Raw genomic sequence first — 17,973 nt, forward strand, 5'->3', positions numbered from 1 at the left:
TGATACCCTAGCTTACGAGATTCCAAATACAAACAATAGTGATTCAGCAAAAGAAAAGAAAGCAGAGATAACAAATTTCAAGTAGCAGCATAGCGGTGTCTGTTATAAAGGATGGTGGATAAATGGTGGATGGTGTTGTGCGTTCGAAGCACGCAAGCGCCAACTTTTCTTGGCATTGAAGGGGAAGCTATGGAGGCGGAGCTTCTGCACATGAAGCACTACACAATGCGGTGCGCGCCTCGTGACGTGCACCACAAAGTGATGGGGAGCACCAACAGCATTTCATGTAGACCCAGACGGCGCTTTGCATTTGAGGTACACAGTAAAAAGGCGGGACTTGCTTGCGGGCTCAGAAATGTGAAGTCCAACGAGTAAATTAAAGAAATAAGAATCGTTAGTTGCGTGTGGTGCAGCACGTCGCAACCTCGGCTCTCGCCGTCACATGCCAGTTCGCTATCAGTCCAGTGAATGCGCGCGTTTGTGCTTTCTTTGGACATGCTTCACTCGGGATCATGCTCGGGTGTGGCGAATTGCCTGTTCGTTTTACCCAACGAAAACTTGCGAGCAAGCGGCTTCGCCCGACGCAGCGGTGCCGATATTGTGCTTCTCCGTGAGAATTTGGTGCCATCCGTGGTGCATTTCGCGAACGAGGGACGTTTTAATTAACGGAATGAACCGCGCCTAGCAGAAGTCTAGGCGCGTTCTCTTGCTGTGTGCGCAGCTGTGCGATCATGATATCGCGTCTCCTTATTAGGGATGACGGGGAAAAATAAATTGGCCTCCTAATTGCACGGCAGCGCCACGCTCGACTTCTGTAATGCGCGGTTCATTCCGTTGATTAAAACGGAATTGAAACGGCCAGCGTCGCTCATGCACTCGCGAAATGCACCGCAAATAGCAGCAAACTCTTACAAAAAAAAAAACCACAACAAAAAAATTTCTCTGCCAAATTTAGCGGCAGTTTGGCAACTGACTTATGCAACTCCAAACGGAACCTTGCCCCCAACGCGCTTGTACTGTCATCGCTCTGCCGAGCATGCAGCTATCGGCAGATGGCTGTGATAAGGTTGCCGGCGATGAGTCATGCGAATAGGGGCCCCAAAGTTTGGCATGCGGAACGTGAACGTAAGTCTTCATGCTGCCCCCTATTCATTTACGTTTTTATTTACCGGGAGCACAAAGGTCACTGCAATCGTTGCACAGTCTCCGTTTGCAGAAAGGGCGCGCTTTTCAGACGCAGTGAATTAACTGGGGCGCTTATTCGGGTTCATCTGTGCCTGTAAGTACGCTTCTTGCGTCAATTGTGCGTGAGAAATGCGGGGCACATTTTGATGTGCTTGTCATTCGGCGCGTGACCTTCCAATTTGTTGCTATCGCGTTCACTGTTTCGCCTTTGCAGCGAAGATGTGACTTTTTTTCTCTCACTTCTGTTGCGCCGGTGAAGAAACGTCTGGAAAGTGAGCGATCTCGCTCGCAACGTCCAGAATCGGCGTGCAGTGCTCGTCGCCGCGGTCTCCGTCGCAAGTAAAGTGCTGCGGGGCGCACTTGAGCGCGCACCTCTCGCATGCTTTAGAAGGTCCGTTTTAACATTTTTCGCTTCGTATACGCATGTTTTCACCGCGACCGTGTCTTGTGCATTGTAAAAGGAAAAGGCTTTGAAAAATGTGCGCTGTATGTGGACTTAGTTTCCAAGGGTAGAATAGGAAAATCGTAACTGCACCGAAATATGGTGGTTATAACCGATCGATTGTTATATCTGGGATTGTTGTAAGAGGATTGGACTGTAGTGGGAAAAGAGCATCCTGCCATAAATGCGAAGAACTGGGCTGTGAATTGACTTTTTTTTTTCTATAGTAAGATACTAATAATCTTCATAAACATGCCTGCTAACATTTCAGCATGTAAACTTGCACAATTGTACATTGGCCTTGATGTCAATTTTTAGCCAAAACTGTACACGGCAGCACGGAACATTTAAAGAAGGTGGATTGTGTAGGGGCTACAAAGGGTCAAAAGTCCGTGCCCATGCTCTGCGGCATCGCAAGAAAGGCGGATTCTATCTGCAATGCCCCTTTTGCAGAGAAGCCTGTCCCTTTCACGTGCAGTAGGTGGAGAAGGCTGCAGACAATCCCCACTAAACCTTCCTAGTACTCGAAGCTTTGTGAGGGAAACCCTTGGTGAAGACCAACCTCAATGATCAGCAAAGGCTGGCTGTGAGGTTTCATAATGCATGAAACATTACGGACTGAGGACGTTTCCGGGACTAATTTTTTTCAAGCGACGCTCATTCTTTCTTCCCTGACTGGAGTGTGACTTTACGATAGTTATAGCGCGAGAACAAAACGACGACACAGAGACAAGAAGGACACCAAAGACACTCGTGTCTTTGGTGTCCTTCTTGTCTCTGTGTCGTCGTTTTGTTCTCGCGCTATAACTATCGTAATGCCATACCAACTAGCCCAAGCTGCCACACTTCTAAGGGAGTGTGACCTTTCAAACTGCCGCATGTGTGGTTGTACGCAAGTGATGAAGCATGATGTCTCTTGTTGCATGGTAATGTAATACGAGCTCACGTATACATCTTTGCCGATATTTGTGTATGCCAAAGCCTCAAGCATAAGACCGGCTACATTGTTCTCATGGTCAATTCTATGCATTGTTGACAGAGGTATAGCCAGAAATTTTCCTCGGGGGGGGGGGGGGGGGGGGAGATAGTGTTAGGCGCAACTTTGCGTAAGTTCGTGGAGTTTTCCGTGGTTGCATGCACTTACAAACAGCAAAAAATTCAGTAGGGGAGAGGGGTTTATACCTCCACCCCCCATGTACAAACAGTTTTCAGGTTCTCTTCCTGCATCACACTAGACCTTGTACGCCAACTAATTCTATCATTCGTTGCTTTATTTTGCATGGCAGATTTGTGGTGTAGGCTGTCAACATGCCCGATCTATGAAGAATGACTGTTTTGTTGAAAGCGAGACTGCTTTGTCGCAAATCTGTCTGAAACCAGAAGTAAAAACTTCAGGCAAGTTTGTTTTGACTCTACAAAACCTGAAGCAGGAAGTTTAGGCAAGTCCTTTTTTATTTCAGTTGAGTTGCCATACGTACATCTCTTAGGCCCTGTTGCCAAGTTTCCCTGTGCTGCATCGAACAATGCCTGCACAGCACCAAGGCAATCTGAAAAACTCGAGAAGCGTATGATGGGGGGCTAGTTGGTAAGACATTTAGGAAAATTATGACAGCACATGAGAATGAAGTGGACAGGGCGATCATGCTGCGATCGTCCTGTCCACTTTGTTCCCGTGTCTCATTTTCAGTGCAGTTATAATTTTCATAAATCTGAAAAACCTTTATTTCAAATGAGCATCAACACAACCACGAAAACAAATGCATATCTCCAAGGCATAAGAGGAGAGGTCACGTGCATGCCACATCGAAGACTAGGCAAAGAGAAACGACACGAACTTTGGCACAAAGCTTTCAAGCATTGCACATTGTTGCAAAGTGACAGGGAGATCCATATGTGCAAGTCTGTGAAGCACACAGTAGTGACTTTTCCAATATTTTGCCTGTCAGGTTGCATAGTGACTGACAGCAAGAAGTGACGCTTTCTGAACAGTCAATGCATAATTTTTTTTTTCAACATCACCTGTCTATACGGCAACCGTACAACGGCCGCGAGGTGTCACAATCTTTTTTTCACCACGAGCAGGCGAGTGTGGTCACAATCTTTATAAACATGCCTGCTATCATTTGCACATCTGTTCATTGGCCTTGTTTGTATGTCACCCATACAACGACCACTCAAAACACTTAGCCCGCACACTTTACAGTAAAACCGAAAGTTGGGCGAGTTGGTGATAGTTCATGGTTACAAATAAGCAGCGCACGACGTTTTACAAAAGAGAGAGGCAGCGGTGTCCCTATCGTCTCTCTTTTGTAAAACGTCGTGCGCTGCTTATTTGTAAACACTTTACAGGATTTGCAAAGTTGGAGGCCTGCCTACTAGCCTCTTCAAAAAAGGCACCAAATGTTTATCTAGCTATAGGTCTACAGCTAAAGTTTAAATAGGTTCGACATGCAAAACGCTGCCACGAGGAGCTTTTGTTCCAGGATATAATTCAACCACACATTTAGCACATGAGACAACTGTGCTGTTTAACTGAAAAACTTGACTAGAGAGAACGGAGCACATACTGTATAATATGGGTCATTCTGAATGTGATAAATAGTAAGAAAGCAGTGGAAATAGTAATGAAATCAAACACTGCCCAGTCAACACATCACACTACTAAGTCTGGTTTCTTAATCAATCAAATGGCGGCAACGACGACGAACATCTTCAGTCGGCACCCCCTCCTCCAGTCTTGATACACAGGCTGCAAGGCCGAGTCTTTGGTCTACGGTCAACATGCAAACACAATGAGGAAGGCTTGCAAGTGCAGTTCATCAAGCGGCTTAAGAAAGCCTGTCCGATTCAGCCGCAACACCTGAACTAGTCTATGACGTGCTGCATTCGTACACACTCGAGGTTGCAACACTGGAGACCTCTGAACCACGACGTTTGTTTGCAGAGGTGCCAGAAACGGGCACAGCTGGCTCACGATTGCCCTACACCCTGCCTCCTGCAGTAGCAGCCTAGTGCAAAGGCTTTTGTGCAAATTGGCAATGCATTACTTGGACCTCGTAAACAACCAGAAATGTGGCTCAAAACCTCAATTTACATGGGTAGCATGCAAGATAAGATGCCTCGCACCATGGCAGCATTTCATGGTGTGATTTTAATGTCATGTTGTGCCTGCGCTAGCGAAACAAGGCTGCACAAATTCCGACTTTCCATGCCCTGCTAGAACCGTTTCAGATTGGTACGAGTAAATACCAAGAAGCATCGCACTGGGAATCTCAAGGCACAGTAAGCTCTCATAGTATTTGATAAATAAGCTACTTCAATTGTGTAGCGTGGTAGAAAGAAATGCTCTCTTGGTTGCCATTTGCTATCAATACATTGCACCCACAAAGCAGCCTTACGGAGACGATTGCACTGATGTGTAATTGAGTATGACAAACGCAACTACGTTGGCCATTCAAAGTGGCCAAAGGTGCATAAAACTTGGAGGAGGTAAAAAGATACTTAACTTAGTACACACAAACTCTTCTGCTATTTACCTTAGCAGGAGCTCACAGATGAAACATTCTGACCACAGGTCCCTTCAACAGAATGAATATATGTTGCGATAGAGACTGGTCGCAAGTATACTATATGACGGAAACCCGCTATAACGAATTATGACATTTGCCGTAACCTATTTGTTACGCACGTAATATCAGTGATAAACACTCGAAGACTGATTCACTATGTCCATTGTTTACAACAAGGTTGAAGAGTATCCTTAAAAACAGTGGTCACTAATAACGGCTTGTAACTTCTTCAGATGCATGTCTTGACATAGTGGCAATCGCTCTCTAGCACTTATGCCATTCAGTAAAGTGTCGACAAGGTGATCGTAGTATTGATAGGAAGCACAAACTGTGCTCGCATTTCGCATGGGGGTGCTACTGTGAGTCTTAAAACTTGTTCCAGCCAGCCTCAACAGCTTCAGCTGCCTCTGTGTCCCGAGTGTCACTGGGGCTTCTAATAATTTGCAAAGGAAACAGTGCATCAGTTTTCTAAAAATGCTCACTGTAGAATAAGTAATGTAGAATAAGTAATGTGTCCCGAGTGTCACTGGGGCTTCTAATAATTTGCAAAAGAAACAGTGCATCGCTTTTCTAAAAATGCTCACTATAGAATAAGTAATGCCTGTCACAGACCCCAAAAAGGCTGAAGGCATCACCAGCGGTAAAACGATTGCTCCATCATAAATGCAGGCTCCTTTGGCTTCATGATGAAACAAGCGCTGAAAATACACACACTCAGAGAGGACACAGACAAGCGCTTACTAGCAACTGAAAATTTTTAGCGCTTGTTTCATCATGAATCTTTACCAACCTGCCCAACTGGCAGTCATCCTTTTGCTTAGCACAAACGACCTAAATAGCTTTAATAAAACGTGAAATTCGGCGAGATGGTGCACAGTTGACAGGAATTTCGAGCGCAAAAACAGATTCACAAGACAGGGCGGGTGCTACTTTCTACTAACTTAAGTTAGTTCCAGTTTTTTCTCGAGTAGCTATCAACAAAATATGCAATGCTCATAAGAACACCAATTCATTCTTTAATGGTTGCTTGCTGGGTCTAACACGCAGCGTCGTCGTGTTGATCGTTGGAGTCGCGAGGCGAGGCTGTCTCGATGACACGTACTGCCTCTCCTGGCCACTCGCCAACTCGACACACACCCCGTGTCGCGAAGTGCGCGAATGTGTGTTTCTTGCACTCCAAATTCCCGTCAACTATCTAATAGCATCTCGTTCCATTTGCATAGTGCTGAAATGTGTAGTCTTTGCAAAAAAAAAAGGTATTAATCCAGGTTAGGCCATTTTCAAAGTGAGCAGGGTTCTTTGCTTTCGTGGAAAACACTATTGTCATCTATATATATGCACTAAGTCATGCCTTCATTCATCTTAATGGCAAATAATTGTGCCTGCTTTGATGCCACAGGCAGATACCTATGGTTAGGAAACCAACAGTGCAAGAAGGAAAAGGTGCAGAAGAAAATGCACCATTACTGGCTGTTGTACTACTTTTTTTTGTACTGCTATAACAGCACGAATCGCCCTTGCATGGAGTGGCAGATCATCAAATTCGATCACCATCTTTCGTGACAGAAAAGGGCACAACTAAAGCTGCAGTCAGACTGTGCACGACCTTGCCAAACAATTGTCAAGGTGAGCGTTTGTCTCGGCTTGTTCATCACATTTGCCAAGTTGTTGCTACAGCTATTACAGCTATTTGATCATCTGTGAAAAGCGCAATTCTATCCTTAAATGTATGGCCCGTCAAACAATTCGCAAGCACCGTTTTCTTTGGCCCCGCAACGTCAGCAGTGACTGCTTTGAGTGTAGATATCCTTCAGCAGCACGTAATCTCTGATTCTTCGGGGCATTTTCTCCAAGTCCCGGCCTTTAGGTTCCCTCCTACCCTCCTGGCCTATCCAGTAAGCGCGCCTGGCTAGCCATTGCAGGCTTGGCGGTGATACTTTGTCAGACCCTAAGCCTGCAAGCCGGAATACATTGAGCAGCTTCCGGTCCCCACGCTCCATCGCCCAAGCAACGTCGTCCTTGCCCGCTCCATCGCGAGATCCGTGAGGCGCTCCAGCGGCGAGAAGCATGTCGGCGATGGCGTGCCGTGCGCCATACCGGGCACACAGCCATATGGGGCAGTCGGCAAAGCACGTGGTGCCACGCAAGCTGGCATTGTGAATGAGAAGGAGGTAGACGAGGTCTCGTCGTCCGTGCTTGGTGGCAAGCCAGAGGGGCGTCTTGCCGAACATGTCCCGGCGGCACAGGCGGATGCCTACAGAGAAAAAGTTTCATTACGTACATTGCTCTGCATTGACATGTTTACTTCTGTTGAGCTCTTCTGTGCTTAGATGAATTTGTCTCCATTCTTCTCAATACGGAAAGGCATAGTGTGGTGCTGGCTTGGAAAATAAGTGCTCAGGAAGGGGCTCAAATGATGGACAAATGTCTCAACAAGGAAACTGTGATGGTGGATTAGCAGACTGTTGGTCTTCACAAACCACTCGGTGGGTACAGTGATGAACTCAGGTGACGTCACCACGGTGACTTAACATTTGTCATTTTACTCTAGCTCATGCGTTCGAGAAAATTTTGTTTCATAGCACACACGTCATTTTTAGGCATATGGATCAAAGGTCATGTGCAGTCCCATAAGCACTTCACATTCAGGAAAACTATGATCTTTGCATTTCCACTTCATTCATCAACCAATCTCCGTGGCTGTCAAATTGACCCCATCGATGAATGTGACAAATCTAAAAATAAGTTCCATTTCCAATTATATTGTTGAACTGGAAACTTTCCTGCTCGAATACGGCTCAACAACAAAGTGTATGGATATTTTTAGGAACTTAGTCAGTTTTGAAGTGCAATTTGACTATATTCTTTGTGGATATTGATCTATTTCAAGCTGAGTCATACTTCAGTATAGCTGAATTACAGAGGTCATAAAACTTTCTTCACATAAGAATGAGCAATTATGCATGCAGTTGACTACTTGTATTCTTTCTTTGTGCGTATAAGTCCGTCAGTGGTTAGTTTTGTCTTGTGTTGTGGTCTCTTAGTGCTGCTTTTTACCCAGAGTTTACAACTCCACGCTCTAAACTGAACAAAATGCAGGCATGGAACTGGCATGGCAAATTGGCGAATTCATACCCGCACCTAGACTTTCCATGCAAGGTAAACCTGGCACATTAAACAGTCCAATTGTGTGGTGCAAAACCCATGCTGGCCCTTGTAACGTGTGAATAGGCAAGGAAAAAACACACCCCCTCCTAAGGGTGCAGACATTGTTCGGGAGGCACTGTTTACAAGTGAGAACCAAAAGAGTCTATTATCCCTCCAACACACAAGAGCCAGTGGAGCCCTAGACTAGGGTCCCCACCCAGAAGTGCCGTTAAAATACCTGCTTAACAAAAATAAATATGCTCAGAGCTCCAACAGCCGAAATAGAATTTGGAGCAATTTTTGGAGCAGCGAAATCTTACATTTGCGGCACTCAATTCCAAATTTAGAGAACTATAAAAAAGAAGGCTCCCCCTGCCTAAGTCCCTTAAATCCTGCAGAGTGAGTATGAGCACTGTTATTTCAACAAAAGTAGTACTTTGAACCACCCCATTCAGCAACACATTGGCATTCGCCACACCTATAAACTTCTTTGCAGACCAGGATTAAGATGTGCATTTGCCAAGCTGGCGACCTTGAGATTCTGGAGATTCGTAAAACTGAAGAGTAGGGGTGGTGAAAAAAAAACTGCCGCACAGTTTTGTTTGATTCTTCAGTACACCTGAAGCGTCGTACACTGCCCTAAGTGCTGGCCAGTAGCATTTTTAGACGTCGGCGATCATATTAGTACTCATAATTATGCAGCGTATACAAGCATGATTATTTAAACAGTGCTGTGTTCCGTGACTGGTGCTAACAGCCCCTTCAAAACCTTAAAACTCATTTCCGCAGGGCACCGGTATACTGCGGCAAATGTAGCATTCTGCATGGATCAGAACAAGGCCAAGAAATTTCCAAACTGTTACACCCCCCTGCCTTCCCCTCCTTTTTTTTTTTTTTTTACGACCAGGTTAGGTTTAGGGCACAACACGACTCACTTGCAAGGTGCATTTGACTAGGCAGAGTAAGAGCGGCACATACCCATTAACCCAGCCGTGGCTAGAAACGGCTGGGAAATGATTGAGAAATAATTGCTGCGGCTATCTATTGCATGTGCTGTTGCTATGGCAACCACTGCAGTAGCCAGCAACACCTTTGTTCGCTGAACCACACAGTAAAAGTGGCATACGCTTCCAGCTTTATCCGCTAACATGCCGCAGGCACGTTTCCTGACCAGCGAATTTATATTTCTCGCAAAGTGTTGGTGGCTACGGCAACGCATTTTGTCTTGAAGTTGTGTTGTCCCGCCTGCTTCCGCTGCGGTCAGCGGACCGATATCAACGGCCGCACGACATTGTTACTTTATCTGGTTGCTCGCGAGTGTCGTAACCTAATGTATATAATAAAATACATCGTGGGTTAGGGTCTGGGCACGTGGATCCCTGAATTGATTGAGGACAACCTACAGGCGGCAAACGTGGCCTCCATTTCTAGCTGAAATTAGCGCAACTGAAAAAATTTAGAGGTCGGCCGGGCATTTTGGTGCAGCGTGGTGCAAATTTACAAGTTTCTTTGTTTTGGCACAGCTCGGTGCATAAATGGGGAAGTGTATCAAATTGGCGCAATTGGCACAGCTATTGCACCCCTGTATGCTGAAACAGCAACATGCCCATACGTGATGACTGTTTTTTTCCAATAAATTATACTTGCAATGCCTAGTTTCATCGTGTCATACTACTGTTAATGCTTCTAAATATATGTATTTTTCTCACTCTTGTCAGTACTACACCAGCCAAGTTATCGAGACCAGCTAAATTGTTAGTACTGAACTCTTAATGAAAAAATATGGGGAATCAAATCAATCCAGGCACATATTTTTTGTTCGGCAGTATGCAGAGCAAACAGATGTTGAAACACAAAGCCAACAGGTTGTTGCATAATGTGTGATGTGAAAATTAAGCCATCACCAGTGATCACAGTTGCATGCAGCAAGAGAGTAAACCTGGAAGAAAAAGAACCAAAAAAGTGCAATGGTGAGCGACAACTTACTAGGGTTTCGAAGGAGCATCTTTGCTATGTCAACATTTCCCAGGCGGCAGACAATGCACAGCGGTGGTTCCTCACGGCCGACAGTGTCTCGGCTGAACTGATTCACGTCAGCTCCGAGTGACAGCAGAATCCGCGCAGTGTCCCATGCTTTCCTGCATGTAAGTGATGAATCATAGATCATTCAGAAATGAAGATCACTGACAAATGATCAACCACAGACCGTTTGTGACTCCACAGATCATTCACAGATGGAGATAGTTCAGGTCATTTTTGAGTCTGCAGATCATTCACAGATTATACAGAACAGATAATTCACACATCATTTGTAAACCCACAAGACATTCACAAATGAAGAGCTTCTTGACTTCAGTGGGGCAGTTTCGTTTTTATGAGGGTCCGTGGTGGGCAAGAATTGAAAAATTATTGCGAATTCATTGAGTTGTAAAGCATACAAGACGACAGCCATATGAAAAGGCTGGCCCGAGAAACGAGAGTAAAGGGTTAAGTTAAGACCCTCTCTTGCCTGTATTATGCAGTCGGCTCTTATTCCTCATTGGCTGACAAAAGCTCTTACATTAACTTCATGGCCAGTACAGCCTGAAGTGAGGATGATGAGACATCGATTTGATGGTAATACAAGCTTCATTTGGCAGAGACACGCGCCCCAATTTCCCAGTTATGAGAAATGATTATTTTACTTTTTCATCAAACCGAATCCTTAGTGGGATAGTGTATACATAGAAGAGAAACGCCAGTGTAGGGGCCAGATGGTTGCGTATAATAGAATTTGCAGTGCACTGCTCTAACACCAACTGAAAACAAAAGAAACACATGTATGTACACAAGGCGAGAAGTACACAAGGTTCGAATCTTCCATCATCGCATTAGTGTGAAACAAAAATCAGGGCAACGTTTGATTGGCATACCAAATCATGTAAGGCACTGAATTGAAGCCCCATTTCTAGGTAAAAAAAAAAAAAAACTTTGCAAAGTTCTAGAGTTTGTAAAGGATGTTAACTAATCAAACAAGGCAGCCGATAGGTATTCGCCTAGACAGCTGCGAGAAACCGAGTTCGTCTCGTGACGAGGGTCAGTTGATCACAGGATCTATCAACGTTGCGCAAGGAATCACGAGGCACTGCAACTACTGCATAGAATCACCGGCTGCCAGAGGGGTCATTTCAGACCTGTGCGCCCTGTACGATCATTCCAAAGCAGCACTGAAAAACTCACCTGCACAGGGCGGCTCCAAGAGGCGTCGCTCCTTGTAGCTTGGCGTTCACGTCGCCTCCCGAGGAGACGTGCCTGACGATGGCTTCGATGTTGTGGCTGGTCACGGCAAAGTGTATGTCCGCAGCGCTACCCAACTCCACCTTCATAACGGCAGCAGGCTTGCCTGTTTTAAAATTAGAAAGAAATTGCGCAGACATGATTATTTTAGACGCTGTCGCTATGCAGCCACACTGTTTACAAAACCCACGGACGCAAATGCGCCTCACTGGGAGCACGTCGGTCGCGTGTTTACGCTACGCGATCGAGGAAAGAGGATCGATGGGCAACGCTCATTACCGTGGATTCCGAAAACGTCCGACTCCCACGGCCCCGAGAAAGCCTGAAGAGGTCCGTCACCGAAACTCGTACACCTCGGTGTCAGCTGCTTAGCTCATCGGATTTCAGCCTTTCAACTTCAACTGTTAAGCACAGGTGCACTGACAACATCAGTCGAATGAATGCACAGCGTCGTAATGTTTACATGCGCACGACCGCGACTCCAGCCAGCTACGACAGTCGATCCATTTTCGTCTCCAAGGGCGCATTGAATTGACGAGAAAAGCGTGCCCCAGAACCGTAGAGTTAATATACAGACTATAGAGAAAAGCTGAGCGCTGACATCTTGGAACCATTGAGTTAGACCATAGCCTCCTATATTTTTTTGTGCCCGCGCATTAGCGCTAAATACATACGCGCCATCCGTCCCTTATAGTTTTGGCGCTCGCCGCCAGATGCCGCACCGATCCCATAATAACAGCAGACGACGCGGCCTATGCACGCTTGCGTTTATGACGGTCTAGAAACCGTCTACATTGCATTGGATTATGCGTATACGTTAAGAAGTGCGCACACACCAAATTTTTAACACAAGCACTGTATGCAGAATGCAATGTGAGCTTTGTTATTTGATTTCGCGCTCAAAGCTTGAGCACTTTTCGAGACAATGGTTTGACATGAAAATCTTTTGCCAAGTCGTGTTTGTCAGTCACACTCGTCGCGAAGTTCAGAAAAAGTGGGCGGAGAAACTTCACGAGCACAACCTCCAAAAGTTTTTTATGATGTCCCGGGGTCGAGCACTTGAGTTTGTCACGTTTCTGTAGTATTTGCGCGGCGTTGTCAACGGCAGCCTTCAGTGGCTGATTCATCTTTCTCGCTCTTGCGAGGAAAACTTCCGCGTAATTCTTTAGAGAATTTAGAACCATTACGAGCTCAGTTGACGGATACAGGAGTACACCTGGGTGGATATCTCCACATTCAATCAGAACATGCTCCGCCGTTTCCTTATCTTTCCCGCAGCATGTGCATTGTTCTTCTTCTTTACTGAATCTTGCTTTATAACTACGCGTTCTAAGGCAACCCGATCTCGCTTCAAACAGTAAAGCGCTTCCCCTTGAATTATCGTAAAATGCCTCCCTCCTTATTTCATTTTTGCCCTTTCGGTAGTTACTCAAAGCCGGTTTTTTCTCCATAGCTGCCATCCATTCTCTCGTTTTGCGCCTCGGCGCTCCGCCAGGAGCGCTCGCATCCCATAATAGCTCGGGGGACGGCGCTGAGGGACCGACCGCTCGGGCACAAAGTTATAGAGGAGGCTATGGTTAGACCAACGCCTCCTAGATCTCTTGTGCCTGCCGGATTATCGGTGGTCGCTTGGGAAGCGGTGGTCGTCGGAACTACGGGGGTGGCGCCACTCAAGTAGGGGTGTCTTCAAATAGCCTTTTTACGTTTTTGAAGCTTATATGCAACAAAAATAACGTAAAAAAGTTTTTTAAAGGCGTAAACGTAATTATAATGAACGCTACGTAAGTGACGCCGTCATTCAACAAGCAAACTATTTATTACAAGGCATCCTCTAAAATTAGTAGCAAACGTCAAAATTGCCGATCTCAAAGGCCAAGTACAAAGACCCTTACCCCTACGTAGGCAGTGCCGTCATAGATCACCGGCGTTTCGCGCTCATCCGGCAGGCACAAAAAATCTAGGAGGCATTGGTTAGACCATAGCCTCCTAAATTTTCCTTGTTTGCCGAATAAACGCGAAACGCTGGTCATCTAAGGCAGCGCTGCCTACGTAGGAATAAAGGTCTTTGTACTTGGCCTTTGAGATTGGCAATTTTGACGTTTGCTACTAATTTTAGAGGATGCCTTGTAATAAATAGTTTGATTGTTGATTAATAGCGTCACTTACGTAGCGTTCATTATAATTACGTTTACGCCTTTTTAAAACTTTTTTACGTTATTTTTGTGCATATAAGCACCAAAAAACGTAAAAACTTTTTTGAAGACACTTCTACTTAGCTAGCGCCACCACTATAATACTGACGACGGCCGCTTTTCAAGTGACCGCCAATAATCAGGCAGGCAAAAGAAATTGAAGAGGCTATGGTTAGACTCGTAGAGTTAATACAGTGCCTCTAGATAAGAGCCAGGCCGAAAAAGCTATAGCTGCTGTAACCACCCACAGCCGCCTAGATTTTTTTTTTTTTGCCTGCCGAATGAGCGCGAAATGCCAGTCATCTATGGCAGCGCTACCTGCATAAAAATAAAGGTCTTTGTACTTGGCTTTTGAGACCGGCAATTTAAGTTTGCTATTAGTTTTAGAGGCTATGCCTTGTATTAAAGGAGTTGCCTGCTAAACAATGGCGTTATTTATGTAGGGTTAATTTTAATTACGTTAACGCTTTTTTTTAACTTTTTCACGTTAGTTTTGTTTCATATAACCTTCAAAAACGTAAACATTTATTTGAGAACACCCCTACTTAGGTAGCACCATCACCATGGTTTCGACGACGGCCGCTTTTCAAGTGACCGCCGATAAACCGGCAGGCAAGGGAAATCTAGGAGGCTATGAGCCACCTAAACGCTGACGTCTTAAAACGTTGTCATTGTTGCCATAAGAATACTTCAGAGGAGCGCTAAATGTAGGCGTTTAAAACACTCAAAGTTTCGCAGCACAACTTGTAAGCAAGTATGTTCACGTATTATAAATAAACTAAAATTGTATGAAGTTCAAATGCTACTTTCCGGAAATATACAATGGTCATTTATAAAATTTACTGAGCGCAGAGAAAAGCGTTTGCAGCTTTGTTCAATAGATAACGCCACCATCTCTATAAAAAAAAGTGATTTATGTCAGTTTAGGACACAGACACAACTACACTCTAAAAAAAGATCGAGAAAAAGGGTGTCTTTTTGTCCCACAACAATAATCGTCATCAGGCTTGCGTGCGCTCCCTTTCTTGAAAACTCGGAGCTGGCCACTTTCCTATCGAGAATGCAATGTAACCCTGATAATGGGCATGTCGATCGTGACCGGAATGTACCGGGCGCGGGGCGATAGCGCAAGGATGGAACGCAATATAGATGACGAATATTGTTGTGGGACAACAAAACACCCTTTTTACTCGCTTTTTTTAGAGTGTATGTTCCGGTCACGATCGACGTGCCCATTATCAGGGTTACATTGCATTCTCGATAGGAAAGTGGTCAGCGCCGAGTTTTCAAGAAAGGAAGCGCACGCAAGCCTGATGACGATTATTGTTGTGGAACAAAAACACCCTTTTTACTTGATATTTTTTTTAGTGTACTCACCTTTTCATAAACGCCTCCCTGGGCGCCGCCATAGCCCTCCTTGGGCTGTGCAAATTGGCGCGTCCCCTCGAAAATGCAGTGGCAACGCTGCACCCTTAGCCTTTGTACTCCCGCGCGCAGCCCATCATGGCGGTGTTTTTTTCGTTCCTGTGAAAAGGTGTATAGTATGGACGAAGCAGAAATTGCCCTCGCCCTACGAAACCCAAGGTCCACCTTCGTTCTAGCAGATTCAAAAGCAGCCTACCGAAATTTTTGTAAAGGCTACATTGGCCCCATTGCGCATCGACTTCTTACACAGCTCTCGTCCTCACGCTCAGATGGCGAATGGAAACAGCTGATATGAATACCCGGCCACTGCGGAGTTAGAGGCAATGAGCTCGCCAATGCCTCGGCCCGAAAATTACTCTTCCGGACCTTCGACCACGACATATCGCACCCACCCTCGGCTGTGCGTATGGACCCGCTCCTAACATAGACAGATATTCTAGAACATCAAAGAGTCGAAAGACGAAAACTTCCGCCCCCGGGGCCAAAGCTCAGTAAAGAATCTCAGGTAGCGTGGCGTCGCCTGCAGACCTTCTCTTACCCCAATCAAAACATACTGTCCAAGATATATCCTGGCACATACGCACCACAGTGCAGGTTCTGCGTCACTAAAACAGCCACCCTGTGCCACATGGTATGGGAATATTCACACAATCCACCTCTACAACCCAGAGCACAGCACAACACTGTAGGGTGGGAGGCAGCTCTGTCCAGCTCGGATCAGAAGACCCAGGAGGTCTTCATGAGATGCGCGAGGACAGCGGCCCGTGCCAATGGGATCTCACACTAAGGACCCACTCACCGACATTCCTTCTTTGGTAGCAAACATATGTTTTATTCTCTCTCTGCCTTATGTCATAGAGTTTCCTAATGACATCTTCGGGAAAGCGCACCGGTGCGCACCAATCGTCTTTGGTAACCAGGGCTTTCTTATGTGACTCTTAAAAGAGAAAAGAAGATAAAAGTGAGCCCCGTAACTGTCTGCATCACAGAGCGGCACCTCAACAGTAGGTCACGAATTATGGGGGTAACGAGGGATTAAAAGGATAGGATTAAAGGTATAGAGATAGAGAGGGGGAAGGAGAGAGTGTGGCGCAGGGACAGTGTGCACCCTGGCGGGGCACTTTTCACGTGATAGCGTTCGAGAGCTCATGTCGCAGAAATCCCGTCGTCGGTGTCGGCCCCGTTGTGAGCGAAAAATCGTATGTGCGTCTGTGACCGAAAAATCAAGTTACCGAGATCGCCGTGGGAGGCCGCTACTTGCCCACGCGTGCGCGCGCAATCCCACTGAAAAAGCCACGCATTCGAAGAAAAAAAAAGTGCTCAAGGCCACTAGGCGCGGTAGTTTCTTTCCCCTGCCACCCCTGCACTGCTTAGCTTCCAGCGCTTACGTCGGGACGAGAGAAAAGATAATGCAATTGCAGCATGCTACACACCTTGTAACTGCACTCGCACTAGACGGATTCTTAAAATTTTTGCGGCGTCGAATTCGTGAGGCAATAAGCTCTTCTAGTGAATTCATTTCATGGTTACTTGAAAAAGTGTTTCAGGGCCCCTTTAACGCATTTCGTTGGACAGGTGTCACGACGAAAACTAACCCATTCGGTGATTTGTAGGCGCATTTGGGAAGCCTCAAACTACGTCAAAAAAGCCCGGGACAGGGCAGTCATCGCCGCTAAAAACACACAGGAACTTTCAAACAGCTGTAAAATGGGACAACTCTGTCCATCTAGCGGAAAACATGTTATGCCTTTCCAGAGGCGTTGATCAAGCAAAACAGCAAACGCTAGATAATATGCTGCTATCTGTGAGGCATCGTGAGACTCTTTATAGCCTTCGAGATGGCGAGCGCGCGGTGTGTATCTTGGAGGCTACGCGGTTCATTTTCAGGTGCATTTCGACGACTCCAACAACAGGGGCCGGTCTTTCTAGGCATCCCAGACAGCAAATCAGCCCTTTCCAGGTAATCCGTCGGCCGTGTGGGCCCAGGGGGCTTGAGGCGAGCCGATGGACCTAAAGAATTCGCTGTAGTGTCTCTATAGTACTAGTATCAAATTCATGGGTAAACTCGACTTACTTTAGCGCTTACAGATAGAATATAAATTCAGATTATTTTACCTTTGAGTCCACAGCGACGCCGTCAACGTGACATTTTAGTGGATCTTTAGGGTTAGTGGACAAACACACTAGTCAAGCATCCAACAATTTCTTGGCTTTGAGTCGCTCGTCCGTCACAAAACTTGTCGTACATGCACCAAGCAGTCCTTTATGTCTAAGAGTTCCACCTTCGAGACAAGTGTCGTGTCAAATGCGACCTCCTCGCTCGTCAGAATGAGTGGGTCAACGCACACTGCAGAAAAACACTTTGTCCGCGTGTTGCTGTTTAGCATCGGCGTCCTAATTCTCAGCGTACACGCTCAAGCGCGCTGTGCACGCATCGCCCATGGCTGCAGCAGCTTCACAAATGGTAAATCTCGTACCTTCCAACTCCGAATAAAATAAAGGAAGAGCAACGTGCTCGCAGTAACTTGTGTGCACATGTTGGAACCGCCGCACTCGACTGCGGCTACTGCGGCCGCCGGTATGCTGGCCTTCAAGATGGTGGCCACGCGGTTTTCCAGCACGGCTGGCGCACTTTCCGCTCCCGCGCCCGCCAAGTTGACGTCACGTGAATACAACCTATACGACTGTAGGTTAGTTCGAGAACCCCTGTCGTATACGGTAAGTGTTCGATGATTTT

The 17,973-nt window shown here is 46.1% G+C and overlaps 1 protein-coding gene and 1 long non-coding RNA gene across 2 annotated transcripts; one reads left to right on the forward strand and one right to left on the reverse strand.

The window, feature by feature from the left end:
* Nucleotides 1-922: 922 nt before the first annotated feature.
* Nucleotides 923-3,030, forward strand: LOC119179941 (uncharacterized). Its single transcript, XR_005110913.2, has 2 exons — nucleotides 923-1,125; nucleotides 2,914-3,030. It is a non-coding gene; the product is annotated as an uncharacterized LOC119179941 (long non-coding RNA).
* A 165-nt stretch (nucleotides 3,031-3,195) lies between these two features.
* On the reverse strand, nucleotides 3,196-12,248 carry LOC119179939 (ankyrin repeat domain-containing protein 55). The gene is made up of 4 exons (XM_037431064.2): nucleotides 11,899-12,248; nucleotides 11,563-11,725; nucleotides 10,330-10,481; nucleotides 3,196-7,450 (listed from the first exon to the last, which is right to left on the reverse strand). The coding sequence occupies exons 2-4, from the start codon at nucleotides 11,706-11,708 to the stop codon at nucleotides 6,975-6,977; spliced, it is 774 nt and encodes a 257-aa protein (XP_037286961.1). The 5' UTR covers nucleotides 11,709-11,725; nucleotides 11,899-12,248; the 3' UTR covers nucleotides 3,196-6,974.
* Between the last annotated feature and the right edge of the window lie 5,725 nt (nucleotides 12,249-17,973).

Source organism: Rhipicephalus microplus, chromosome 7 (genome assembly GCF_043290135.1).
Source record: "Rhipicephalus microplus isolate Deutch F79 chromosome 7, USDA_Rmic, whole genome shotgun sequence".
Lineage (NCBI taxonomy): Eukaryota > Metazoa > Arthropoda > Arachnida > Ixodida > Ixodidae > Rhipicephalus > Rhipicephalus microplus.

Excerpts from the sequence above, each read along its gene's own strand:
- LOC119179939 (XM_037431064.2), bottom strand. The coding sequence starts at position 11,708 with ATGAAGGTGGAGTTGGGTAGCGCTGCGGACATACACTTTGCCGTGACC. Across the intron at positions 10,482-11,562 it reads CTTGGAGCCGCCCTGTGCAG|GAAAGCATGGGACACTGCGC; the intron begins GTGAGTTTTTCA and ends ACTTACATGCAG. Across the intron at positions 7,451-10,329 it reads GATGCTCCTTCGAAACCCTA|GCATCCGCCTGTGCCGCCGG; the intron begins GTAAGTTGTCGC and ends TTTTCTCTGTAG.